General features: G+C 37.3%; 1 protein-coding gene across 1 annotated transcript; it reads right to left on the bottom strand.

Moving 5' to 3' along the window:
* Positions 1-257: 257 nt before the first annotated feature.
* wkd (TBC1 domain family member whacked) lies at positions 258-26,401 on the bottom strand. Its single transcript, XM_074091982.1, has 7 exons — positions 25,916-26,401; positions 14,315-14,436; positions 12,309-12,501; positions 8,560-8,743; positions 6,777-6,971; positions 5,711-5,943; positions 258-4,428 (listed from the first exon to the last, which is right to left on the bottom strand). The coding sequence occupies exons 1-7, from the start codon at positions 26,050-26,052 to the stop codon at positions 4,419-4,421; spliced, it is 1,074 nt and encodes a 357-aa protein (XP_073948083.1). The 5' UTR covers positions 26,053-26,401; the 3' UTR covers positions 258-4,418.
* Between the last annotated feature and the right edge of the window lie 83 nt (positions 26,402-26,484).

The following is a 26,484-nucleotide window of genomic DNA, read 5'->3' as shown; positions in this document are numbered from 1 at the left end:
AACTATCCAGTATGAGTATATTTTTCGACTACTTGGTTAAGGTTAGTAGGTTCTGGGTTGTACTATCCATGCCCTATTTCACGAAGCTGAATTTACAAGCGGTAGTGTTTGTTTAACAGTATGCATTAGAAAAAGACTACCGCTTGCAAATTGTAACTTGTAGGTTCGTGAAATGAACCCCTGGTACCTGTACTTACTTATCCCCATTTCTACAAAGCCGCGCGATGGGGTGTTTGAATAAACATAAAACAAAAACATAACTTGATATTATTTATTTACAACATACAATGCAGTAAAATGAACTTATCAGACACAGTACAAAAATACTCATTAACACGAGGTATTTCTTTTATACAGACTGACTGGAATGTGGCACTCAATATAGGCTAATTCAGGTAAGGCTGCGGACTGTACGCCAGCGGGCAGAGACGATCGCCGTAGTGGTTACCTGGCGGTTAAAGTACGACCTGATAATTCAAACCTTCATGTTGTCATAAGAGTTTCAATTATCAGGTCGTTCATTCTATAGGGTCTATTGTGTAACGTTTGCAACATTCGCGATCACAATCAAATGACAGTTTTTGTATGCGAAAATGTCATTTGATTGTGACCGCGTGTGTCAGATAAGTTACAGAATTGGCCATCAGGTCGATAAATACAGAGTCGTACACTTACGTACGTGGGTTTACCGCGCCATCATCTGGTTGCATTCAGTGCTCGGCCTAAAGGTTTTCAATGAGGCTTACCATGGCATATCACCATCACAAAACAACGGAGCTGTCTAGGTATTGTCTATCTAAAAAATATCTTTCAATTTTTTTATTGAGCTCAACATTGCGATGTTTATGACGGCGACTATATAACAAGAACTGAGCTAATTAATAAGTGTTTCATTTTTAATTTCAAATAAGTAAACGGCGTTTCAGAGCAAAAGGGTATTGACAAAACAGATTGACACTGAAATGAACCTAAAAGAATTCCTTTTTTTCTTCTTTTAAGGTACAGTCAACTACAAAAAAATCGATACGGTCAAAGCTACAAAAATATCTATATACGACATTATTGACTTGGCACGAAAGTCGTTTTACATATTTTTTGTAATTTTGTGCGTATATCTTTGTAGTTGACTGTAGAGAACCCTAAATGGCGATTACATTACACATAAATATTTATAAAGTTAACAGTTAATAAAAAATCTAGAACCGAAAGTAACCACAGAACACCACACAAACAAAACACAATCAATCAAAACATGAAAATAATACTTAGTCGAAATTAAAACATAAATTATGCCCATTCGTTGAGACGCTACTAACTTTACCCTTTATTTACGCCTATAAAGTTATTCGTCAGTTTTTACGTCTCTGATTTGCCTTCGCGAGACAGATTAAATATACATTTTCCTGTGCGATTCTTAATTTTTTTTTAGGGACATGTTATATTTGTACCGCGATGTGACTAGGAATGGAACCAACAGTTAATTTCATCCTACACACATCGTAGTTTTAAACACAGATCTGCAATAATTTTAAAATTCAAACAAGATGAAATACAAGTAGGTACTGTTTTTGTATTATTCTGATACTTTCTAAATTTGAAAACCGTTGGTTTGATTTCAATTTTTTTTTCCATAGAAATATCAATCATTAAACAATAAAAAATTTCAATCTTCCTAAACAATTCAAATGCACGTTTTTATTACATATTAAACAATTTACTGGTACAATCGCCATCAGATATTTTAGAGCGGCCAAATGGTCAAATAATATCGAAACATGCACTCTATCATAGCAGGGGTCTTTAAACTTTTGACTCAAGGGCCACACTGCATAATGTAAATATTTACTCACAAGAATGAGAACTCGCTGTAGCTGTTCGTAGATATAAAAAATACTATAATAACCTAAGAGCTGAAACATTATGCACCAAGACGTGTGTGCGTGACTAACCAAATCATAGCCTAAATCCGAATACACGAATAAACATAAACCTTTAATAAATCTTTGAGCCAGCGCTTCTGACTAATAAAAAAAACTTTGCAGTTAATTCAAGTGTTATTATATTGTTATTAAGTGACACTAAAGCATGAACAGAAATATTTTTTTTTTATTAAGAACTTTTATTTTTATAGGCCTTACAAATAATATTGCAAATGGGTTTAAGTAGTTTTAATTTGTAAATAAATTACAAGGAATACATAAATGGATTCCGAAAATACATTATATCATTATAACTTCTATTTCATTTCGTTTTATTTAGCATTAAAAAAACCATGGTCAACTCGCGATTGTTTTTAAATTATCTAACGTCGGAAGTGAAAAATACTAATGTATTAACACTTATTATTGTTAAACAATCTAATTTCCAGTAACATCTTCCTTTTGTTAAAGACATGCGAATGTAACCATTAAATTTTCAATGATAAATGAAACGAACTATAACTATATGATTGCAGTTCAATATATTTTAGCCTGTATGACATATTTGCTATTTTTATTTGCATGGTCGGAAAATATAGACCGATTTTATAAATAGCATTTTGCTCTGTATATTTGTTTAAAAAATATCAATGAATCTGTCACAATCATTCAACTTGTACACGTGGGGAGGGGGAAGACGCGGGTCCAACAGGAATGTATGTATGTCTTAATATTGAACAGTTAGAACAAATAATATAAACCAAGACGAAAAGATCTAGGGATCTAAATTAATCCTTAAATGCAGTGTCTGAGAATAAGGAACTATTAAAATCCATATTATTATAGAAAAAAAACACAAATCATAACTTGAAACTTGCAATACTTATTACTGTAATAAGTATAGTGTCCAATTAAATTTGTTATTAGTTTCGTCGTCTTGCTTTTAGTTATAAAATTATGTTAATTATAGAAATATATGCGACTCACAATCATTAATTACGTATTACAAAACATGCGCTAAGCATTTAATTAATGTAATTCTTGTCTACTTGTACTTTTTATAGAAAGTAGCCTACAATGTAACTGAGATAAAATATTATTTGTTAAACATATTAGTATTCATTTCGAATTATCTCTTAAGAGTATTTCTCAAAAAAGTGTCCTGTCATGACATTGACAAGAAATTATTAAGATAAAGGACGAGACCATAAAACATAAACTGCATAAAACATCCAAAATTTCTTGACTTCAGGAAAACATCACGAAATCTTGTGAGGAAAAAATCTTAATTTTGTAACTACATCGAAACTTTCTATTGGATCCAACAATAAAGATTATCTGACTTTTTATCACCTGTACCACAAGGTTTTGTATATATTTAAACACAATATTACTTATTTTTAATTAAAATAGCGTCAGGTTTATTTTTTTTATTAGTGGACAACTAAAAATGGACAACTTTTTGAGAAATAGTCTTATATTACAAAAACACACCAATGTTTAAATAACATTATTATCTCCGTAACTTTGTATCATTACTCTAAAATTATTTCTTGATTAATTTATATTTACACAGATATGTAATTTAATAATTACAGTCCTATCACAAAGTATTATGATTTAGTTTTGCACAATTTAATTTTTTTACAACTTGACACAGTCTCCTTCAAATATTAAGACAAAAACAAGTTAAGACTTAAGACGAATTAAGACTTCTAGTTTAAAACGCTAATAATGACAATAAATAAACAAAGAATTCTGACACTGCAGTAAAATTATAACCAAAATTATAAACTTATGATTAGTTATAATAATTATAAGAATACTGAAAAAAAAAACTAACTTCGAATGAGCAAAACACATACACGTCGAGCCCATACTATTTACATTATTGCACGAACATTAATTTATTATGTCATACATGAAATTCGAGAAAAAACAGGCCAAATATTATGATAAATTTCAGGAAAAGTATGTGAAAAGTAACATCTCTTGCCTTTTTCGAGCTGCCTTAGAGATCCATAATGAAATATTTTGACGAATTAATGTACGGAGCAGCTTATATTGCAATAAATAACTCGATATTCACCTTTCTTTTTTTTCACCATTTTTTTACTAAACATGTTCACTAAGGATTTAGAAATAATATTATGTGCTGAGATATAACGCATCCATACAGGTACATTTATTTTACAAACAATAAAGAACTAAAGTGAGACAAATCTACTTATGATAAAAACGAGGTGCCATTTGCGATTGTTCCGTATCAAACCATCTTTCAACGTCCACATTTCACTAGCACAAAAGTAAACTAATTCTTATCGATCGTTAAAGTTACTTGAATACTGGTCACATTACGAGCACTATATCACAACGGTCGTCGCAAATTCGTCTCTATCGCGTCGTTATAAAGTACACTGTCGGCCGGTGAGCTCATAGCGTATTGAATATGTCCCGCGCGTTATTCTTGGAATAACGCTTGTAGGAGCAGTCGCTGAATCAGCTGCCGCTGGAATAAAAATAACATTCGTTAAAAAAAAAGTATATACTTACATACTAGGTTTTTCGATGGCTATCCCACGAAGGGGAGATGGCGTGGCTTGGATTGAAATTGAATAAAAACACCAGCCAAGAGCGTGTCGGACACGCCCAAAACAGGGTTCCGTAGCCATTACGAGAAAATTAAGTATTTTGTACGCAATATTCCAAGTTTAGTTATATTTTATACCTTTGGCTGCTATTTACTCTTAAACTTAACCGTTATAGTTTTCCTTGTAACTTTGATATACTAACTACCATTCTGAAAAAAATCACCCTACTTTACGTCTATGGGAGGTACTCAAGAAAAATAGTTTAAAATTTTTTTATTTTACCATTTATAGTGGAAACTGTTGTAGTAGCTACTGTAATATTTTTGTTTTATACTTTGTATTATTTCAAGCTGATTCTCTCAAAATGGCCACCACGCATCGGACTCTGCACACAGAGACAATTTAGATACACGCATAGCACAAATACAAACATATCGTCCGACAGCCCACGGGCGTCCGATGGTGCCGCCAACATGTCGGTGTCGGCTCCGATATCCGGTATCGGGCCGGACAATGTGAAAGATAGGTACATATTTCATACATTTTACTTGCTCCGATATCGTATCGCCGTCCGATACCGATATCGGATCGGATAATGTGAAAACGCTCTTAGGGTTGTCATAACTGTCATAGTAATACATCATTTCAATCGATTTTTGCTCGCATTCTACTATCCCTCGTTAAGTTTGTGAATTCTATAATATCTACCCCTTTCGAACCCAGCCGAGTATGAAAAGAGTTACAAAAATGGACTTTATGTACAATACATGTCAAGTTCAAAATTCAAATGTAAGAGTTATGACAGTGGACCTTATGTACAATCCATGGAAAATTCAAATTCAAATGTAATTAACCCGCACAATTGTATTGGCTGGGTTCGAAAGGGCTACACACACGCAGGCACATCACAATCTGTCGTCGCGCATAATATTTTGCATTCTCTACACAAAAGATCAGTGTTCATCGAAGCGTACCCGAAAGGACCCTTGTAATCCCACTAAGTTTGTAAGTAACTTCATCGTTTAAACCGCTGAACCGATTTAGATGAAATTAAATTCGGTATACCGATAATTTAAGTCTCGGGGAAGGCCATAGGATAGTTTTTATCCCGAAAAATTACATATTTCCCGCGGGAAAGGCAATAACCGAATTCCACGCGGACGGAGTCGTGGGTAACGCCCAGTAAACTAAAGAAGATACCTTCTATTGGAGAGCGCGCGGCGCCTCGCCGTCTGCCGCTGGTGCTCGAACTCGAAGTCCTCTTCAGTCAGCCCGAGCCTGGTCATGTGATACATCAGGTAATCCTCTGCCAGTATGGCTTCCGGCGGGTGGCGGAGCACCTCGAGCGTCTCGCAGAGGCCGCACGCGCGCTTCCGGACCTTGGCGGGGCCGAGGGCACCCGCCAGGATCACCAGCGCTGCTTTGAAGAGGACCTGGAGAGTTTTCTTAGTTAATAGGTTGAATTCCTAAAAATATAAATAGCCGCCTCATTTTTATAGAAAAAAATATTTAATTTAATTTATATTCCTAAATTAATTAACTAATGTACAATTTTGGAATAATAATAAATCGACTAACACTAGATTGTAAGACTAATACCAACAAAGAATATGGATTTTTGTGATCTGAAATAAAGTCTTTTTATTTTTATTGTTTTTTTTTATAGTCAAATTTTTGTATGATAACATTTTCGATTCATTTTTACACGTCCTGTACTAGATAACCTGGAATCTAATGAGAGTCTTCTACAATGTCGACAAAAATGTGCCCCGAAAATAAAACCAAATAAACGCTCGAATAATAATATTGGATACGTAATTTTTTCTTTTGTCAATCAAACAAATTAAAAAAACAAAAAACCCGACTGCCTAAAAACTAAAAGGAAGAAAATAAGTCTAGTGGTCTAGAACTCTGATACGTAGCTAATTTAAAGTTCAACAGTCGAGACCCATTAATAAGAATTTTTGAGCTGGTCACGATATAAACGGGTCCCGACTGTTTAACTTTAAATTAGCTACCCATTACTAAGAATTCAAAAATTCTGGCTGGTCACGATATAAACGGGTCCCTATTATTTATCTTTAAATTAGCTACTTAACAGAAGTTCAGGCCACTAGACTTATTTTCTTCCACTTAGTTTTCACTTCAAGGCAGTCGATTTTTTGACTTTTTATAAATTTAATGTTTTATTTTATACTTTTTTGGTAAATAGAAATCTGTGCAAGTGACGCAGGCCACTGTTAGTGATGTCTATTAGTGATGTTACCTTGACGCCCTCGCAGAGGAAGCAGTCCCAGACGCGCAGCAGGCTGTCCCAGGGCAGGGTGCGTGTCAAGGCGCACAGGAACCACTCGGTGGCGTACAGCACCGGCTCCACCTTGTGTTTGACGAGGTGCCGGTGCACCGCGGGCGCCGTGCGCCGCAGCAGCGCGTGCAGGATGTCGCCGTCGCGCTGGAGGACCTGCCCGATTCGATAAACAGTCAACTAGTTAGAATGACATCGATGTCTTTACATTTCGTGACAGCGTCTACACCATAGATTGGATAACTATAAATGTCAGAAAATCAAATAAAATAAAAATTAAAGGGGTTCCCCATATCGGTTTCGTCTATCAATATTCTTCCTTCAGCTTTGACATATACACTAAATACTTATATGATCTTGGTTTTGTCTATCACGTGTTTAACTCAGGTCTCTATCACTCGCCCGGATGGCTAGGGGACATCTATTTTTACCCGACTGCCTGAAGGAGGGGTATATTTATTGTGGTGTACTCTATACTGTAGAGGCGAGCCTTCAGCTACCCACCGGGTCCACAGGCTGCTGATAGCGGTACGTCCTGTAGATATGTATGTAGGACGGGTCTATATCGGATAGCATACAATTATTAGCCCTATAGTTGTGTCGCATAACGTCTTTTGTCCTAATAACGTATGGCATACACTTTGTTCCGCATATTTTTGATTGTCCGAAATTGTTGCTCCTATTATCGTTTGTCCTAAATATTATTTGTCCTATCGTTTGATGTGGCTACGATTCAACTGTTGAATGATTGATGTGCATAATTGTAATTGTAGTATTGGTAAAAATTGTTATATTATAGTAGGGGTCGTTTAGAGATGACAAAACAAATAACCTCGAAGGCTACTTAGCCTTCTAACCTAACCTATCCGAGTCGGGATGCCCCAGAAGGTCTTAACATATAGGTTTTAGGAGGTTTTATGTTAGGAATATTATGCTTTAGGTAATTAGATTTTAGAGTTATCCATAAGACAAACTTGCTTTAGGACTTTAAATGAGTATGCGCAAAAATTATTAGGACAAACGAGTAGTATGCCATTCAACAGTATGCCAAACATTCTCGGCCAAACATTTTTAGGACAAAAAACGTTATGCGATACAACAGGCACCCATGTAGGACATCTGCAGATAAGATTTACCAAATAAGCAGTCCCAGACCGAGGCAGTAAGGTACCATGGTGTGGCAGGTTATCTCTCGGCACAGGTATCTCCAGGAAATACCACATAGCCCGCATTGTATCTTACGACATGGTGAGCTTGCACCGTCACTCAAATAAGTGCATTGCTCTGGCAGAGGGCAGCAGCCTGCCAGCGTTATGATCGGGACGCATCTCAGAGGTATACGTTCGGATAAAATAATCAAGTGTTGGTGGAAATGGCATCCATCAAGCTCAAGTGCAACCCGTCGTTGTGGATATCTCCCCTCTCCATAAATCATGAATGCACAAAATACGCGTCGACCCGAAGTTGTCAGGGCTACGTCGTTCCCTGGTTTGAGCAGTAGCCAGCTAGTTTGGGGCAGGGGTGCGACAAGAAATCTCTGAGAGATGACCAACTGTCATAAAAAAAAATATTGCGACTTACAACATACAAACGATGTCTACGGAGGGTAGATTGTTAGAGCTGGATGGAAAGGCATCTGCCGGGAGGCAGGTAGTGGATGGATGCAGTTGGCATTGATTGTCAGGCGTGGAGAAATGGAAAGGAAACCAAAGTCCGAAGATTGCTATGATAACTAGATCCTAACCTCGAGGCCAGGGTTATAGTACCCGCTGAGGTACTTGTCGCTGATGGACACGAGACACCAGAAGGCCTGGACAGCCGGCATGTGCATCAGAAGGAACGCGGCGACCGGCGCCTGCGCCTGGAAGTAGCCGACCTTCGGGTTCAGGACTGAATACGCCTTCAGCACTGAGAACAGCTCCTGCTGCCTGTAACACAAAAGCATAATAATAAGGGGGCGTTCATTATTACGTAACGTAACGCAATTTTTCATGATTTTTTAGCCTCCCTCCCTCCGTGTACATAACTAAACTCCCTAAACTTTACACCGCATGACCATTTTTTTTTATTATTATTAATTTTTCCTTAGCCGTTTTCCAAATTTAGTTGGCATATTTTGGCTAAGTTGCGCTGCGCTAGCAAGTCAGCAAGAGAGCATTTATAGGCAACAACTGATTATCCAAATCTCCCACTTTTGAGGACATTATAGTGTGAACGTTTATAAAAAATAAATTGTGACGTAACGCGTTATTCGAAACCCGCTCCCGCCCCTGTAACGCATCTTAACGTTTTACAAGTTTTAGCTCAAAGCTCGGTCGCCCAGATACTTATTCATTAATACGTGTGTGCGAAATTGAAAAAAAAAATACCACATTTCATTTGATGCATCGCATTTACGAAATCTAATGTGATTTTTGTGGTTTAGAGTTAAGAGGCAAGTGCGATTTACTGTTATGCTAAAATCCAGCGGTTTTGACATTTCACCAGTACGGTACTGTAACCATAGAGGAATAAACCAACAGAGCGCTATAATTAATTATGGGCTATAAGATTCGACATCCGATTTGTCCCATATAGTTATTGTCTGACAAACCAAGTTGTGGAAGATTTTTTAAATGTCTTAAAATAAACTCAAGTCAATTAGAGAGATCCGCATACGATTGTCATGCACGATACGAAGACCTACAGAAAGATCCTATTAAATTTCATTTTTCTAGAAAGGGACGTCATTATTTTTCAATATACATTGATGATTTTTACGTCATTCGTTTTATTATCCAGTTTTGTGTCACAATAAGCTATTGCGGCAGTGGCTCGATGAAAATTGTACTGTAATAAAGTGTACCACCATATCCTCTATACGAGTTAATTCATCTACGACAGTAACTCAAGAAACCGCAAACGCTTTACTACATTTACGGCGAATTAAATTAGCAATTGCTATAATTCAGCGTGACTCAAAACTACAATTTGTCATTTAGTTATAATGGCTGACTGAGATCAGGTGATGCCCCTTTTCCGGGGTCTTGTGCGTCAATTGGCTGGTTTATATTCGGGCGTTTAGACTGCTCAGTTAAGGTCACAGCTCATTACAGCCACCCGGCACCCGACCAGCACCGCCTCGCCTCGAGCGGTTAGTATTCTTCATATGGATTTGTACGGGCATGCGGTCACTACATCAACTCCGTAGTGTCACCGGATCGCCTCACTCGCGAGGTTGCCATGCGCGGACAGCGAGTGGACCACTCGCTACCCGCAAGCTTGCGATGCTGCGCTCTCCAAACCCCCCTTCATCCCTCCTACTAGGAAATTCCTGGACCGCACGAGGTCCACTCGTTGTCAACACGCCGTCCGCGCGTGGACCACTTGTCGACAACGAGTGGACGCCGAAAGTCGAGAGCAGAGGGCCTACTCCGAAATTCAAAAAGCGAAGTTCGTATCGTACCGTCGTCCCCCTCAGTCTCGTATTAAATAGTATAAGTGTCAGAGGGACGGAACGACACGAACTTCGATTTTCGAATTCCAGACTAGCTCCGCTGGTCTGCTGCCGGGTGGCTCTAATGAGCTGTAACCATTAAACGTCATTAATTACCATCCCACGTTTATGACAACGCGATACACAACGGGAAAAAAAGTCACAAGAATTTTGATCACGCTAAATTTAGCATCAGTGACATCAAGAATTATTGTCTTTAGTTTTCATAAAAAAAAAACTCTGAGCATCGTATCTAATGGGAATGAGTTAAATTTAACCTGAGTTTAGAGGAAAGTCAACGTCAAACTAACTTTATTCAATTTAGGCAAACAAGCACCTTCTGAATGTCAAATAATTTACCACCGGTTTGTAAAAACCTCTCTTAAAAGAACTCGGCAAGAAACTTATCGAGATAAGGTATATGTTTTAAACAGATTTACAATGTTATTCAATGACTTACAAAAACTACACAATTGGGGTCCAAAAGGCTGGCTATCAATTCAATTCAAAATCTCTCTCCAAGAACAGCATAGCTGTCCTACGAGGAAACGCTGTCAGCCTTTTAGGCGCAACGCAATGTCACGTGGGCCATTTCTAGATTTAATTTAGTTATTTAGTTTCATCTTTTTTATTTTTTTTGTATTTTTTTCTGTAATTTCTTTTTCGTTATGTAGACTAATAATTAATTAAAAGAATTAACTTGTCTTCAGGTGTCTGAGGTTTCGAAATACGATATCCCGCGTTTCTGCGGAAAAGACAGACATACAAACTGCATTTACACGGGTGGTTAGTGCCAAGAAAGCGGAGGAGGCGTGTCGTCAACGTCAAGTGGTCGCTTAACCATTCTGATGATTCAAAAAGAAAACTAGCAACTTCTACAAGCATATCTTGCTAAAATCGTAATGATTACTTAGGGTTAGTAAGCCCCAAAGGGGGGTGAGATCTTTCCTTAGCTTATTTTTGATGACATGGAGGACACGGGGGAGGGGGTCTGGATGGTGATAACGTCAGCAACATTAATAAAAAAATATACCAAACAAAAATTAAAGTTTTTTTTTCATCATTCTTGCAATCTGTCACTTGATTGCGATCGCTAGAGTCAGAAACGTTAGGCAATACGGCCTCAATCAAATGACAGTTTTTGTATGCAAAATCTGTCATTTGATTGCGATCGCTAGAGTCAGAAACGTTAGGCAATACGGCCTCAATCAAATGACAGTTTTTGTATGCAAAATCTGTCATTTGATTGCGATCGCTAGAGTCAGAAACGTTAGGCAATACGGCCTCAATCAAATGACAGTTTTTGTATGCAAAATCTGTCATTTGATTGCGATCGCGAGCGCCAGAAACGTTACGCAATACGGCCTACGGCCTCAGCTGACTTGACACAGCAACACGATAGTTCAAGATACGAACAATACCTCATTGTTAAAGGGAACTATAAAAACTGTTTAGAACATAAAAGTGACCTTGTTTACCTTCTGACCCGTCAAGTGACATAATATTAGGATTGGTTTGATTTAAAATGAAAATTTCCGCAACAGTAACATATAAAATACTAGCTTTTGCGTTATACGTTCCCTTCTCATAATTTAAATGTTTCGTAATATATCTGAAACCTTTTTTTTATTTGGAATTGATATTAAGGCAACCTAACGTACTGTATTTTAGATAAGGATCCCTAACATAAATAAAAAAAACTGAAAACATCACTATTTTATAAATTTTTTAGATAACATTGTTTGTTATTGTATGAAAAATCAAATTCAAATATTCCATCCATAAAATAAATTATTACAATTTGAATTAGGTATGCGAAACGACGGGACACCATGTCTCAATAAATGACCATCATGCAGTGAAATATAAAGAGACCGATACGGTCAAAGTTACTTTATTCAATTAAACTTAAGGATGTGCATACATATTTTAGTAACTTTAGCTGTATCGATTTCTTTAACTGTACATTCGGGCATTCTAGCACCTAGGTATAGAAAGCAAGATTGCACGAGACTCACCCGGGGCCCTCTTCCCGTATGAACATCTCGTGGTACGGGAACTGTCGGTGCAGATCCTTCCGTATGTCGTCCATGCACTTGGGGTCTCCGGGCGCCTGGAGCAGCTCCTCGTACTCTGTGGGGTGCTTCTTCATCAGCAGCTCTCCGCCGCAGAGGTAGAGCCACGCTTTGGGCCGAACCGAGGCTGGTATGCCTGTATTGAAAGGTTTTTAGGAGTGTTAATAATGGTAATAAATTAAGTCTTAATTCTACTAATATTACAGAGATGCGAAAGTTTGCAAGTGTTTGTGCTGGACCGCTTTGGATGAAATTTGGTGTGTAGATGGCTGGATATGTGGAATAACGCACATGGGCTACCTACGGAATAGGGATAAAATCTCGAAATAACACCGCTGGGCTTGGAGTCATGAAATTTGGCATGGTTGTGTTTAATCTAAACCACCCACGATGTAATTTTCTGGAATTCCCACGGGAATTTTTGTTTGTTACTTATTGACGCTAGAGTGGCTGCACGGATTTCGATGAAATTTGGAATGAAGATAGGCTGGACGTATCTACTGGTACGCTACTTTTTACCCGACGTTGAGGAAAGGTATTGTTTATCTCATTATTTCCAGGGGATAAAGAACACGGTGTAATTCCCACGGGAATTTTGTAAAGTCCCGGAATTTCAATGCAACTACTGTATCTATCTAGTGTTTATTACTGTTTATCCGGGCTACGCGCGCGTAAATCATTCGCCCTGTATGACTATAGTCATACCATAAGGGCCTATAAGCTAGCTGCAGGGTTACTACGAAACTCGAAGTTCGTGTCGTGCGGTCCCTCTGACACTTATACCATTTAATACGAGAGCGAGAGGGACGGCACGACACGAACTTCGAGTTTCGTAGTAGCTCTGCTGTTGGCGCGGGTATGCACTGCGCGGGTGCAAGTACAATCCGTGGCACGCGACGCGCGCAGTTAAGCTTGAAACACACAGAGAGCGGTTGCGGGGCGGTGCGGCGCGGCGCGGAAGTTGTACCGGTTGTAATATTCGAGCTAACATGAAAGAGGCCACACAGAATACAGCGCCTACGCTTATTTCCCGCGCGGTATTCTGTGTGCCCTCTTTCGCCTTAGCTCGAATATTACAACCGGCACCGCCCCGCGCCGCGCCGCGCCGCTCCGCCTCCGGCGTCAGTGTGTTTCTAGCTTTAGCGCTCCGTACAAACCGCGTCAGTTATTAGCTAGCGTAGACCCTAAGTGTAATCAATGGATGAACTAAAAACAATTACTTTGCTCACCTGCGACTTTAAACATCAATTTAAGAGCACGCTTGTCTAGGTCACAACAACTCTCGCCAGGCGTAAGTTATTATGGTCATTGATATGGACCTCCGCAAAGTAACGTATGATTCCATTAATTATTTAATCAATGGAGCTATATTTTTAGAAATACAATTCAAAGTAAATTGATAGTAGCTTTGAAAAATATGCGCAATTCCACCAGCTCCATACTTAATGAGATTATAATAGCATTATATTGAATTCACAATAGATTGTTTTCCGGAAATGTCTTTGTATATTCTTACATACGCCTGAAGCCGTGGTGGCCTAGTGGGTTGACTTATCGCCTCTCAAGCAGAGGGTCGTGGGTTCAAACCCCGGCTCGCACCTCTGCGTTTTTCGAAATTCATGTGCGGAATTACATTTGAAATTTACCACGAGCTTTGCGGTGAAGGAAAACATTGTGAGGAAACCTGCACAAACCTGCGAAGCAATTCAATGGTGCGTGTGAAGTTCCCAATCCGCACTGGGCCCGCGTGGGAACTATGGCCCAAGCCCTCTTGTTCTGAGAGGAGGCCTGTGCCCAGCAGTGGGACGTATATAGGCTGGGATGATTCTTACATACAAGTAGCTCTATTGAACCGCGCAATGAAATAACAAGTCTCTAATATAATCAAGGATTGACACATGTTGACGTTTACACAGCCCGAATAAAAAAAAAACAAGTTCTGTTTGTACCTTTCCGGCAGCGCTCGCGGACCTTCTTGTAGTTCTTGCTCATAAACTCCTCCCACTTGTTAAGCATACGCAGCCATTTCTGCTCGCGCTTGAGGATCGTGCTCGGAGACACAGTCCGTTTGCTGCAACAATACAAATAACATAAACATAAAAAGTTTTTTCACTTCTCATGCTCGTAAAATTCGTGTTTATGCTGGATCTAGGCGACATAAAATGACTTTTTATGCACTAGTGCATAAAATAAAATCTTCGTCTAAGACCAAGGTAATCAGGTGTCAACAGACACAAACAAAGAAGTTTATATATATTTTTTTTTTCATAATTTTTAATTTATATAAAATTAAAAATCAATCAAATCAATCAAAATAAAGCAATAAAACTAAAAAAATATAATTATATGGTAATGCATGAATAATAAAATGTACATACATAGTAAGTGAACAATTGTTTCCACTGTTGCTATTTCGTTTTCTCGCCATCGAAGTGAAAAGCAGAGTGTAAAAGTCGAGCAATAAACCCATTTTCCCCTCGACGTGTCTATCAACCCTCGCCATACCGGCTCGGTACGAACGTCATAGGTAAAATGGCTCGTTTTATGCTCTTGTTGTACAATCTACTATTTTTAAAGAAGCTTTTTTTTTTAAATGCTCTAAAACAGGGTTTCTGAAAGTGGGTTCCGCGGACCCTTACGTCAGTCAGTCGTCAGTCTGTGAACACTGTGTGTGAAAGAAAATACACTTAAGGTAAACCAAACTCGTCAATTTATTACACAAATTGGAAGATACAAAATGGTGCAAAAGCGCTATTTGTATGGGGGAGGCCTAAGTCCAACAGTGGACGTCCTGCGGCTGATACGATAATGTTAAAAGCTTGTCGCGAGATTTACTTGTGTACTCGTAACTAGATATAATATATATTCAAACCGCTCAAAAAAATTATACCACGGCCTTCTTACGTCGGAATAAGAGTCCGTGGTGCATATTTTTGAAGGGTTAGATACGTCCATATTTTCGCACTCGACTGTACCTTACCTACACTACATACGAGTTTTTTTTTTCGTATTATTTCCAATACAAAACAATTAAGTTCCAAATAGTAATTTGATGTAGGGTTTTACGAGGGCAGGTAATTTTGCGAGTGTTTGCGGATACGAGCACGAGCGTCTACTCAAGCAAGGGTGATGCCACACCGCACAAATATTTGTTTTGCATTGCTATACAATAGGTTTGTTTTGAATAGTAACTATTATTGTGTATCATCCGTAAACGCCACGCCATGTGTCTACAACACAAACAGGAAATAAATGAAAACACCCTTGTAAATAAACTTCCACAGGTCGACCAGTAGGCAGGGGTCTTCCGTTCCTTTCCCCCTAATACGGCAATTACACAAAAAAACCGGCCAAGAGCGTGTCGGATACGCTCGAAATAGGGTTCCGAAGCCATTACGAAAAATTAAGTAATATTTTCTAAGGTTTTCGTATTGTGTACAGAAACTTCCAAGTTTACGCATATTTTATACCTTAGGCTGCTATTTACTCCTAAACTACTAGTAATTCTCAAGCAATCTTAGCCGTTATAATTTCCACCCAACAGTTTAGATTTTAAAGGGGGGGGGAGGGGGGACGCTCGACTGTAATGAAAATTTGCACTTTAAATTTGAATATTTTGCAAACAAATCACTAAATCGAAAAATCGTTTTAGCAACCCCCTAATGGTTTTAAAAGACCTATCCAACAATACCCCACACTACTAGGTTCGATGAGAGAAAAAAAACACCCCTCACTTTACGTCTATGAGAGGTACTCTATAAAAAAAAATTTGAATTTTTTATTGTACCATTTTGTCGGCATAGTTTAAATATATATTCGTGTAAAATTACAGCTTTCTAGCATTGATAGTCCCTGAGCAAAGCCGCGGACGGACAGACAGACAGACATGGCGAAACTAAAAATTTAAAGATGAAGCGCCTCAGAGTTCGGGAAATCGGGAGTCCGTGAAGCCCGTGAAGTCGAGCCACTTTTTAGTCACGCGGAACTTTAACTGGCAATTATCTTGATAATTTTTTGATGGATTGACAAAAAAATACCTACGTATCCAATATTTTTTTAGGATATATTTCGACTATCCCGTAGAACCCTATAGGTTAGATTAGTAGGTCAGGTTAGTTTTATAACAATCCTGAACTTACTAGGTACAGTTTAAAATAACACCCCTCTTTTTGCGTCGGGGGTTAAAAAAACGTTCGTCCATATGAAACAGCCGGGAAAAATATTTTGGATGCAAAATTAGACAAGCTTAAAAAAGACTTCCATAAAGTTATGAAACTAGGCTTCCTTCTGAGGCAAAGAATTTAGAGTATGTTGAGAACTATACTTACGTCAAATAGCCTTCAGCATGAGGTCAGCAAACTCATTAGCTCGCGTGCGGTGCGAATTAGAACGGGCGGAACTAATGCGGGAATGATAGGCTATCGATATAGGTTAGGTTACTCTAACTTTTTACCTAGCTCATTTACGATAGGTTTTGCTTTCAAAAATTAAGGAATTTATAAACTACAAAATAATTTTGTACTCCTATTCGTACATTTAATTTATTATTGCTGACGTATTACCTTCTAGATCCCGTCGCCCCCCATGTCATCAAAAATAAGATCAAACTCATACGATTTATTGCTCACATGTTGTAAAATAACATACACTAAAAGATAAAAATAAGCTAACTAAAGAATAAAAACTGAACATTCTCCTTTTAATGCTAATTTGAATTACCCTTATGGGCAAGCGATCCTTATGGGCAATGATGAGGATCCAAGTTCGAACTCGGGCCCTAGCTTATTTTTCCTGGTTTTTTACGATGTGTTTTAGTTCCTAAAACGTGAAATTATAATATTTCTTAACGAATAAATTGTGAATTGACGTTTAAAGTTGTAATTAAGCATCAGCCTTTTACTCCCCCCAAAAGGAAGTTTATTGATAGACAGTAGATACATTGTGAGTGTCGTAGCTTCCGAATTTACTCGATGGCAAATCGTTATCCAATTCATCCGTAGAAACCAGTACGCGCGACCTTCACCAGCGCACGTTCGGAAGGTGACAAGTAGGACGTTAGATCATCAAGTTAATGTATGTACCCGGCCTCCATGACCCTATGTTGGTCGTTCACATGCAATGCTGTATACATTGTCGAGTAGCGACAGCTAAAATGGTATTAAGGATATAAATAGCTTGGCTATAATTACTTCCCCTGTTGACCAGTGCATTGGTGACATATTTGATTTGATGTTGGTATGGTTTGTCAACAAAATGCTTTACAACAGTGCCCCCACATGCAGTCGCTCGTCGCTCGATTGCAGCGATAAATCTGGTCACGTGACCCCATTTTGAAGGTGATTTTGAATTTCCCGCGACTCAAAAAAGTAGCGTAAAGTCGCCGCGTCGAGCAGCAGCGACTAGATGGGTTATTGCAGGATTGATCTTAGCCTTGGAAAGTGATTTCTTAAACTCATTTAGTACCTCCCAGTCATGGCAGAGGTACAAATAAAAGAAATTTGAGTGAATGAAAAAAAAAATAACAGTGTTTTTGCCGAAATTGAAGAGGTTTTTTTTTTTCAGCGATAAAGCTCAACATTTTCAGCTTTATCGCTACATATATGTCACGTGACCAGATTTGACACTGGAATGGAAACGAACGTCGAGCGATTTCATGTGGCCGCGCCCTTAGACTTCGGTGACACGCTCATTCTGGCGTCAATTCCGTCCATCATTCCGGTTTTCATTCAATATTGAAGAATATTATTAAAAACTAGAGTTTACCCGCAGCTTCGCACGCGTAAACTATTCGATATGGTAGTTACAATTAAAATTCCGGGATTTTACAAAATTCCAATATAATAAGAGATATAGATAAGAGATATAGACACGGTTCGCTGGCAGGAGCCAATCCATAAATAACGTCACACATTTAATGACTCTTGTGATTTATAACAGTACCTGAGCGACCGAGCTTTACTCGGGCTAACTCGTTAATAAGCGTTTTCCCAGAGATAAGACCAAGCTAGATCGATTTGTCATCCCCAAAAACCCCTACATACCAAGTTTCATCGAAATCGTTGGAGCAGTTTCAGAGATATATATATATATCTGAAACTGCTACTGCTATATATATATACATACATACAGTTGTGGTCATATAATTAAGAACGATTTTTTATAGAGAAGATTTTTTCAAACTGACAAGTGTTACTAATTGCATGTATATTTCTGTACTTCTCTCGGTATCGTAAAACTTTTCCGTACTAGCGGTAAATTTATTTATACATATAATTGGCTAAAAAATAAATATATAAACTTTATACATTACATCTAAACCTAGTATTACTACTTACTGGCTGGTCATATAATTAAGAACGCTGAATAGTTTATTTTTTATTCAAATTTATATAGAGAAGGGACGGCCGCTTTGTGGTTTTAGGTTATTATTCGAATAATTTTGGCGCCATTTAGTGCCGTAAAAGTCTTAAGGGCGATTGCTTCATATAAAAACAATGGGGAAAAATAAAAGTTGTGATAAATCTACAAGAGAAGTAATACTAAAACTTCGCGACAAGAATTGGTCGTATAAACACATAGCCGATCATCTGCAATGTTCAAAAACTATGGTTTTCCACGCCATAAAGCATTTTGCAACGTATCAAACTACTTCAAATGTTCCGCGTGTACCTAGACAAAGAAAGTCATCTCGTCGAGATGATCGAAATATCGTTCGTTTGGCAAAACAAAATCCTTTTAAAGGGTCTAATACCGTCTAATGAGTTAAGAAAAAAATATTTTGGCGAAAACAACCCTTCAGCAATCTCGGCACGCATTATTCGAAGGCATTTGGTAGAAGAAAAGTTGCACGGAAGGATAACAAGGAAGGTGCCTATGTTGAAACGGTGTCATAGGCAAGCCCGCCTTGCATTTGCAAGAAGATATGAAAACTGGACAGTCAGACAGTGGAAAAACGTTCTTTTTTCTGACGAGACAAAAATAAATAGGGTATGTTCTGATGGCAAACGATATGTAAGATGGCCTTCAAATAAAGCATTCGACCCAAAGTACACAAAAGTGACTTTAAAGCATGGCGGAGGAAATGTGAAAATTTGGGGATGTTTTCTGGACATGGTGTTGGACCTGTTAGGCTGATAGAAGGAAACATGGATCAATTTCAATACAAAAACATACTGGAAGAAACAATGTTACCATATGCTGAAGGCGTGCTTCCGGTTATTTGGACATTCCAGCATGACAATGATCCCAAGCATACTGCACGTACCGTTAAGGAATTCCTCACATCGCAATCAGTTTCTGTCTTAGATTGGCCAGCCAACAGCCCCGATCTTAACCCAATAGAGCATCTTTGGTGCGAAGTCAAGAAAAAGGTTTCAAATCGACAGTGTGGCAATTTAAGAGAACTGTATGACGTATTCTTAGAAGAATGGAACTCTATCTCTCTTGCGAAATGTCAAAAATTGATAGATTCAGTGCCTCGCCGGTGTAAGGCAGTAATAAAAAGCCGTGGACATGCTACTAACTATTAATTTTAGTTAAAATGTATTAAATTGCTTTTTTTTGTGTACAAACTTCACGTTAGTGTGATTTAGTTAATCTAAGTTTCAATAAATCGTTCTTAATTATTTGTCCAGCTTCATTACTATTTTAATTTGTTACTAAAGAGAATAAAAACAAAATTTGTTAAAAATTGTCAGCAATTTTATTCTTTATTCTTAATCCCGTTTGCTCTATACATGAGGCTATTTCATAACGTAACTAGTTAGAAGGAACCACGACTACACATGACATGATTTAGTTAAAAATAATCTGGAACTTCAAATCGTTCTTAATTACATGACCACCACTGTATATACATATATATATATATATATATATAAGATTGCTCGTTTAGATATTTATTTGTAATTTTGATTGAAACACGACAAGAGGAGGCAGGTCTAAATATCTCAAAATAGGCGACGTAAATTAGAGAAGGCCCTACCTATACTTGATTTTTATGAAGTCGGTGTGTTAGAAAATAGCTAATATAAAAAAAAATTAAAAATCATTTATTCAATTTCTTGAGGGTACATTATTACATTACCGCTGGTGCCTCTTTTTAAGTAAAAAATACCTGTGCTAAGAGACACCAAATCATGATATCATGTTAATATTCATGTACTGTCATGTGTCTTAGATACAATAATAAATTGTACTTTTTTCATGTTAGTGTCAACTTTATCACGCGATCTACGCATATTGCGATGCATATTATCACATTCTAATTGAATAACACTAAAGCCTGTTTTACAACTTGTTGAAATAGGTAAATAGTTATTTTTAACTTATTATTTACTTAATTTAAAAATAGTTTAAGTCGAAATGTTATTTTGATTAATTAACTATCTAAACTAATATTATAAAGAGAAAAGATTTGATTGTGTGTTTGTTTGTTAGAAATTAAACTCAAGAATTACAAACAAAGCAGATTTTTTTTCAAAACTTTCACCTGTAGAAAGCTATGATTATCACTAAGTAACATAGGCTATATTTTATCCCGGGAGCGTGTAAAGTTCCCAAGGGACGCTTACCAAGTTGCGAGCAACAGTTAGTTACGAAAGGGGTAAAAAGTGATAAGTACGTTAGTACGTTAGTTACTTTATAGTAGGTATTGTACTGGTATGTTTAGATGACTTTCACAACAAAAATAATGTAGGTCATTTTTAGCGTTCCGTAGCTTAAAAGGAAAAACCGGCCAACAGCGTGTCGGGCACGCCCAAGATAGGGTTCCGTGTTCCGTTTCCGTAGCCATTACAAAAAATCAAGTAATATTTTTGTAAGGATTTCGTATTGTGTACGGAAAAGTCCAAGTTTACGTAATTTTTATACCTTAGGCTACTATTTACTCTTAAACTACTAGTAATTCTCAATCTTAGCCGTTTGCACTTTAAAGTTGAATATTTCGCAAACAGATCACTGAATCGAAAAATCGTTAAGGCAACCCCCCAATGGTTTTAAAAGACCTATCCAACGATACCCCACACTATACCTATGGTGCGAGAAAAAAAACACCCACTTTACGTCTATGGGAGGTACCTTAAAAAAAATGTTGTTATTATTTTTTATTTTACCACTTTTTCGGCGTGACTGATATGTGTATATTCATGCAATATTACAGCTTTGTAGTACTAACGGTTTGTAAGCATAGCCGCGGACAGACAGACAGACGCACAGACATGGCGAAACTATAAGGGCTCCTAGTTGACTACGGAACCCTAAACAGGGAACCATTTGTCGTCCGTCTGTCAAGACACTTTTTCTCAGGAAAAACTGCCATAATGTTGTCGTCACTGATGATAGTGATATTGTAAAAAAAATGGCCAATCCCGTCTAATAGACTTGTTATGACCCCCCGCCAGAGGCGTCTCTACCTATGCAGGGTGTGCGGGCGCAGCGGTTTTAGGGGCGCCGGCCGCGGCACTTTGTACCTATTCAATTTTGACCGCGCGCTTCCTAGATGCCGCTAAAGTAATAATTGCACACGTTTGCTAAAGATGCCGCTGCCCCCCGCTACTATAATCTGGGTCTGGGACTGGGACTGATCAGAAGCTTAATAACATGATAATAAGCTTATTGACTATGCATTAAGTCGTTATGTTCATCAACAAATGTTGTTATGCTAGTATTAGCAATATTACAGCATAACATAGCGCCTGTCTGGCTCCCTAGCAAAAACCTCACTTGAATTCATTAGTTGCAATTTACAAATGTGAAATCACAATAATTAGTGTAATTAAATCGCAACTTGTTTTTATTTCATTTCAAAGCTAATAAAATGGCAACGAGCGGAAATGACTGACCCCTATTTTAATGAGTAAGTAAGTAATGTAATTAAGCAAATGGCTGATTTTACTTTTATTTGATTTGTACAAGTATTTGTATGGATAACAATTTTTTGAATTTTCATCCTCTTTGCTGTCGATGGCTGATTGGCGCAAGACCTTTGCTGCGCGCCAAGCAACACTTAAAAATAAACTCTCGGCGGAAATTTATATTGGTGCGGGTGTGCTCGGTTTTGTAAAATAAATATTAATTGTGATTATAGACGTAAATAATTTTGTGTGTAAATAATAGCAGACTTTCTACGCTTTAAAACTAGCTATTGAAATGGTAGTGCGGACTACTTACCTATATTGCGGCTTTACGAACTTTAGCGAGCGTCATTCATCGAAGTCGAGGTGGGTATGTTGTTCATGAATTGTTTTCTAGACATAATTAATGCTACACAGAAGAACAAATTAACCACTGCAAATTGGTAACAGTCACTTTTCGAAGGTTTAATTTAACATGATTATTGGATAAAAGTTTTTGTAACAGCCGAAAGTTACAACATATTTGAGGCATAGGTACATGTATGTATTTTTAACCGACTTCAAAAAAGGAGGAGGTTATCTATTCGGTTGTATATACTTTATGTTTGTTACCTCAGAACTCCGTCATTTATGAACCGATTTTAATTTTTTTTTCTTCATTCGTCTAGGAATGCCTTCAATTAGGTCCTATAAGCACCAAATCAGGATCTGATGATTGGATCCTAAGTAAATCGAGGAAACTCTTCAAATATTCTAGGGACACCTACGGCTATTTGGATATATTTAGTAGTAACTCGTGCATTTGCTCTTGAAAATCATCATTTGGTGAAGTGGAACTGATGATGAAGACCGCATTTGACCAACGGAGCGACTACGCAATAACAAGTACTTCACAGGTTGAATTTCAATTACTTTAACACAGTTGCTAAGCAATTTAAGCTCATCGTAATGCATATTATGGTGAAATGGAACAGGTCGTGAAGCACCAGGACTCCTCAATAATGAACATCTCTGTATCGGAAAAAGCAATTTTTCGTAAAAGATGACGAGCACTTGACAGTAAACTATTGTATCTTAGAGCTTTTCACTAAAAAGCGTGAAAAAAAAATATAACAATAAATTGAACCAACTATAAAAAAAAAACCATGAAAATAATCTTCTACCAGTCTGAAGTCAGTGCCTCAGCACAAGCCAGCAAAAAAAAGGGCTTTTTTTTCATAGTATTTACAGTTCCGTTTCTGCATCCGTTTCCGTTTCTGCTAAAATTTACTTTTGACATCTGTTTCCGTTTCTTCGGCTTGATGATGACTTGAGAACATATGATTTCATACTTTGATTAATTTCGATGACTCCGCAAAATAAATTCCTCAAACGAAATGTCGCAAATGCGAAGCCAAGCACATTACTCATAGTGTTTCATTTACCTACCTTGAAACTATTTGACACGGAAATATTAGCACCTGTGTAAATAAATTTGGATGCCTTTAGGCCTCCACATCTCCACAGCTACTTAGTTGTTCCCACTACAAAATAACCATTAAAATTTTAATGATTGTATTTTAAAAGATACTGTTCACACTGTCTGTGGGGTTAAAAATTACTAAGATAATTTATATTCACTATTAGTATTACATAATTATACCTTGTTAATCAACAATAATGACAACAACAACAAAAAGGTGTAATAACATAGCCATGAAAAATTAGTATGTGGGTGGCAGAGCCCTAGTTTTGGTTGATTTCCTACTTCATAGTCACTATACCACGCGCCATATAAATCTGCCTAAAAGTTCATTACTTAATACTTAGTTTCGACGCATTTTTGAGATACATTTTTTATGCAACGTCTTTACGTTACTCCCGGATTGTGTTCGAATCGCTTAACGGTATAGTGCCTATTCAATTATTGGAATTATACCTTTATAGTTTTTGTGGTACTAGTCGTGGCAATGAACTTTTAGGCAAAGTTAGGCGGCGCAAGGTATACTTATCTATTATCTTTAAACTACAAAAATGCATGCATGTATCAAGCTACAATCAATTTAAATGCCTCACTTCCTTTCTATTACCTTGCATGTAAAAAGTGAACATTGATAACAATCTGCTATTACAACATGTAGTGGGAAATTGAGAAACCACTGTTTAGTTTTTCCTCTGGCATTATGTGTATTGTGCTAGCTTGTTCAGCAATAATGGGTTTTCTATTTAAGGCTGACTTTCCACATGATATATGTTATCTATGTTGTCTATGTATATTATAGAAAAACAGCATCTTAATAATAGCATACAAAAGCTTTGTTTGTCTGTACGATTGTATGAAGAAAGTAATTCTCTGGAGATAATGATTCTATTCTTTTTTAACACCCAATGCGAAAAGAGGAGTGGTTTAAGTTTGACATCAATGTCTGTCTGTCTGAAGCATCATAGCTCTTGAATGGATGGACTGATTTTGATGCGGTTTTTTAATGTGCAAGCGATTTCCATGCGGTTTTTCTTAGCTATGTTTGATAAAAATTGGTTCAGCTGTTTTTGAGATATCTATTAAATTGAAAATACAAACTGAAATATAGATGCACAGAAAAACCAGAAAAATAAGACCAACACTGGGAATCAAACCCAGGTCCTCGGTATTCCGTACCGCGTGCTATACCGCTACACCACTGTATCTATATGTAAGTAAGTATAAGGGATTTCTCAGAGCCTGGTCAAAACAATTGATTTTACCTACTGATGTGAAAAAGGACTTTCTGAAATTGGGGAATTTATCATATAGGAAAATTTCCAAAACTTCTCACAATTTTGTATGGAGATTGAAACTTTCCATTTCTTAAATTTAAATTTCCTATATTTCATATCAAAATTTCCAGAAATTTTCGAGAACTTTTCCAACTTTTTGGAAACTTTTCGCAATCTGTACTTTTACCAAATGATATACAGAAGATAGATGTAATCTTTTTTCACATAGGTACCTATTCATTTTCCAGCCAGTCATAAATAAAATATTGCTTTTATACAATATTTTCCTGAAATGAGTGATGAGTCATTTGTTTTGGCAGTTGCAGATACCACAGATGGCCTGATTATCTATGTTGTTCAATTTATTGGAAACCCAATACCTTGTTTAGTCCTAGTGGAAAAAGGGAATAACCAATGATATAGTCCTCGGATTTTGGCTGTATGTTCATAAATCATTGTTAATGTTTTTTTTTACATTTACATTAATTATATAAAATAATATGAAAGAAATTTATCAACATTAATATAACACATATCAAGTAGGGCAAAGATTATACTGTATTTATCTTTTACAACATTAAAGAAGCAACAAGATAAAACAACAATCATACTGGTTTGTTTGCAGTTCTAATTTGGAAATAGATTAGGTAGTCTCTTGTACCAACATAGAGCACAAAAACATAATTTATAGGCATAAAATGATTAGTTTTTTTAAATAAAATTTTACTGCAATTGCGAAACAAGGATGTGGAATGCACTTAGTTTCACTGCTGGCCAGTGTTACACTTTCACATTTATTGTAATTAGAGTGAGAGTTGGCATGTATTGTTATTCCAATAAAACCAAGAACACTTGATTTTTTTTTTAATAAGCCACAAACCATGAAACATTCATCCAGATGGTTGCACTGAGTGTTATGACTCATTTAATAATTGCTTTAGGAATGTAAACATTACTTACGGTTCTGGACTATATTGGGCGCCTCCGAAAAATCCATGCCTATCCGGCTGAGTGGTCACTGAGGAACATATCGAAGTGGTATCCGCCTGCTCGCTCCGGTCACCACCAGCACTTTTAACACTTTTTTGCAGCGACATCGCGGAAACAATCCGAAAACAATTGCACTATCTAGCACCCAGTATCATCACGCACGCCGCGTACACCCGATTGCATCGACAGTCGAGTGGGCGGACGGATTAATTGCAAAACACGTAACTGTTTTTGGTGTTAACACCCGCTGACGAAACCTCACTATGCACTCGTTTCACGTTGACAATACGAAGGAGAGCAAACTGAAATCACGTTCATTATGCGAATTATTGCGACGCATAATTTTAACCGCAGTATATGTGGTTATGATATGCGTTGCAAATGAACACAAACCAATATTTTTCTTATCAAAATTCAACGAAGTGTGGGTGGGCCAGAAATATGTGGGAATACAGATAAAAAATAGCCTGCGGAATACGTCACATTTTATAGTGTTGTACTACATTCAAATAACTATGTTAATTGCATTTAACGTGGTT

The sequence above is a fragment of the Choristoneura fumiferana genome, chromosome 9 (assembly GCF_025370935.1).
Source record: "Choristoneura fumiferana chromosome 9, NRCan_CFum_1, whole genome shotgun sequence".
Lineage (NCBI taxonomy): Eukaryota > Metazoa > Arthropoda > Insecta > Lepidoptera > Tortricidae > Choristoneura > Choristoneura fumiferana.
This window is presented reverse-complemented; position numbering and strand designations above follow the sequence as displayed.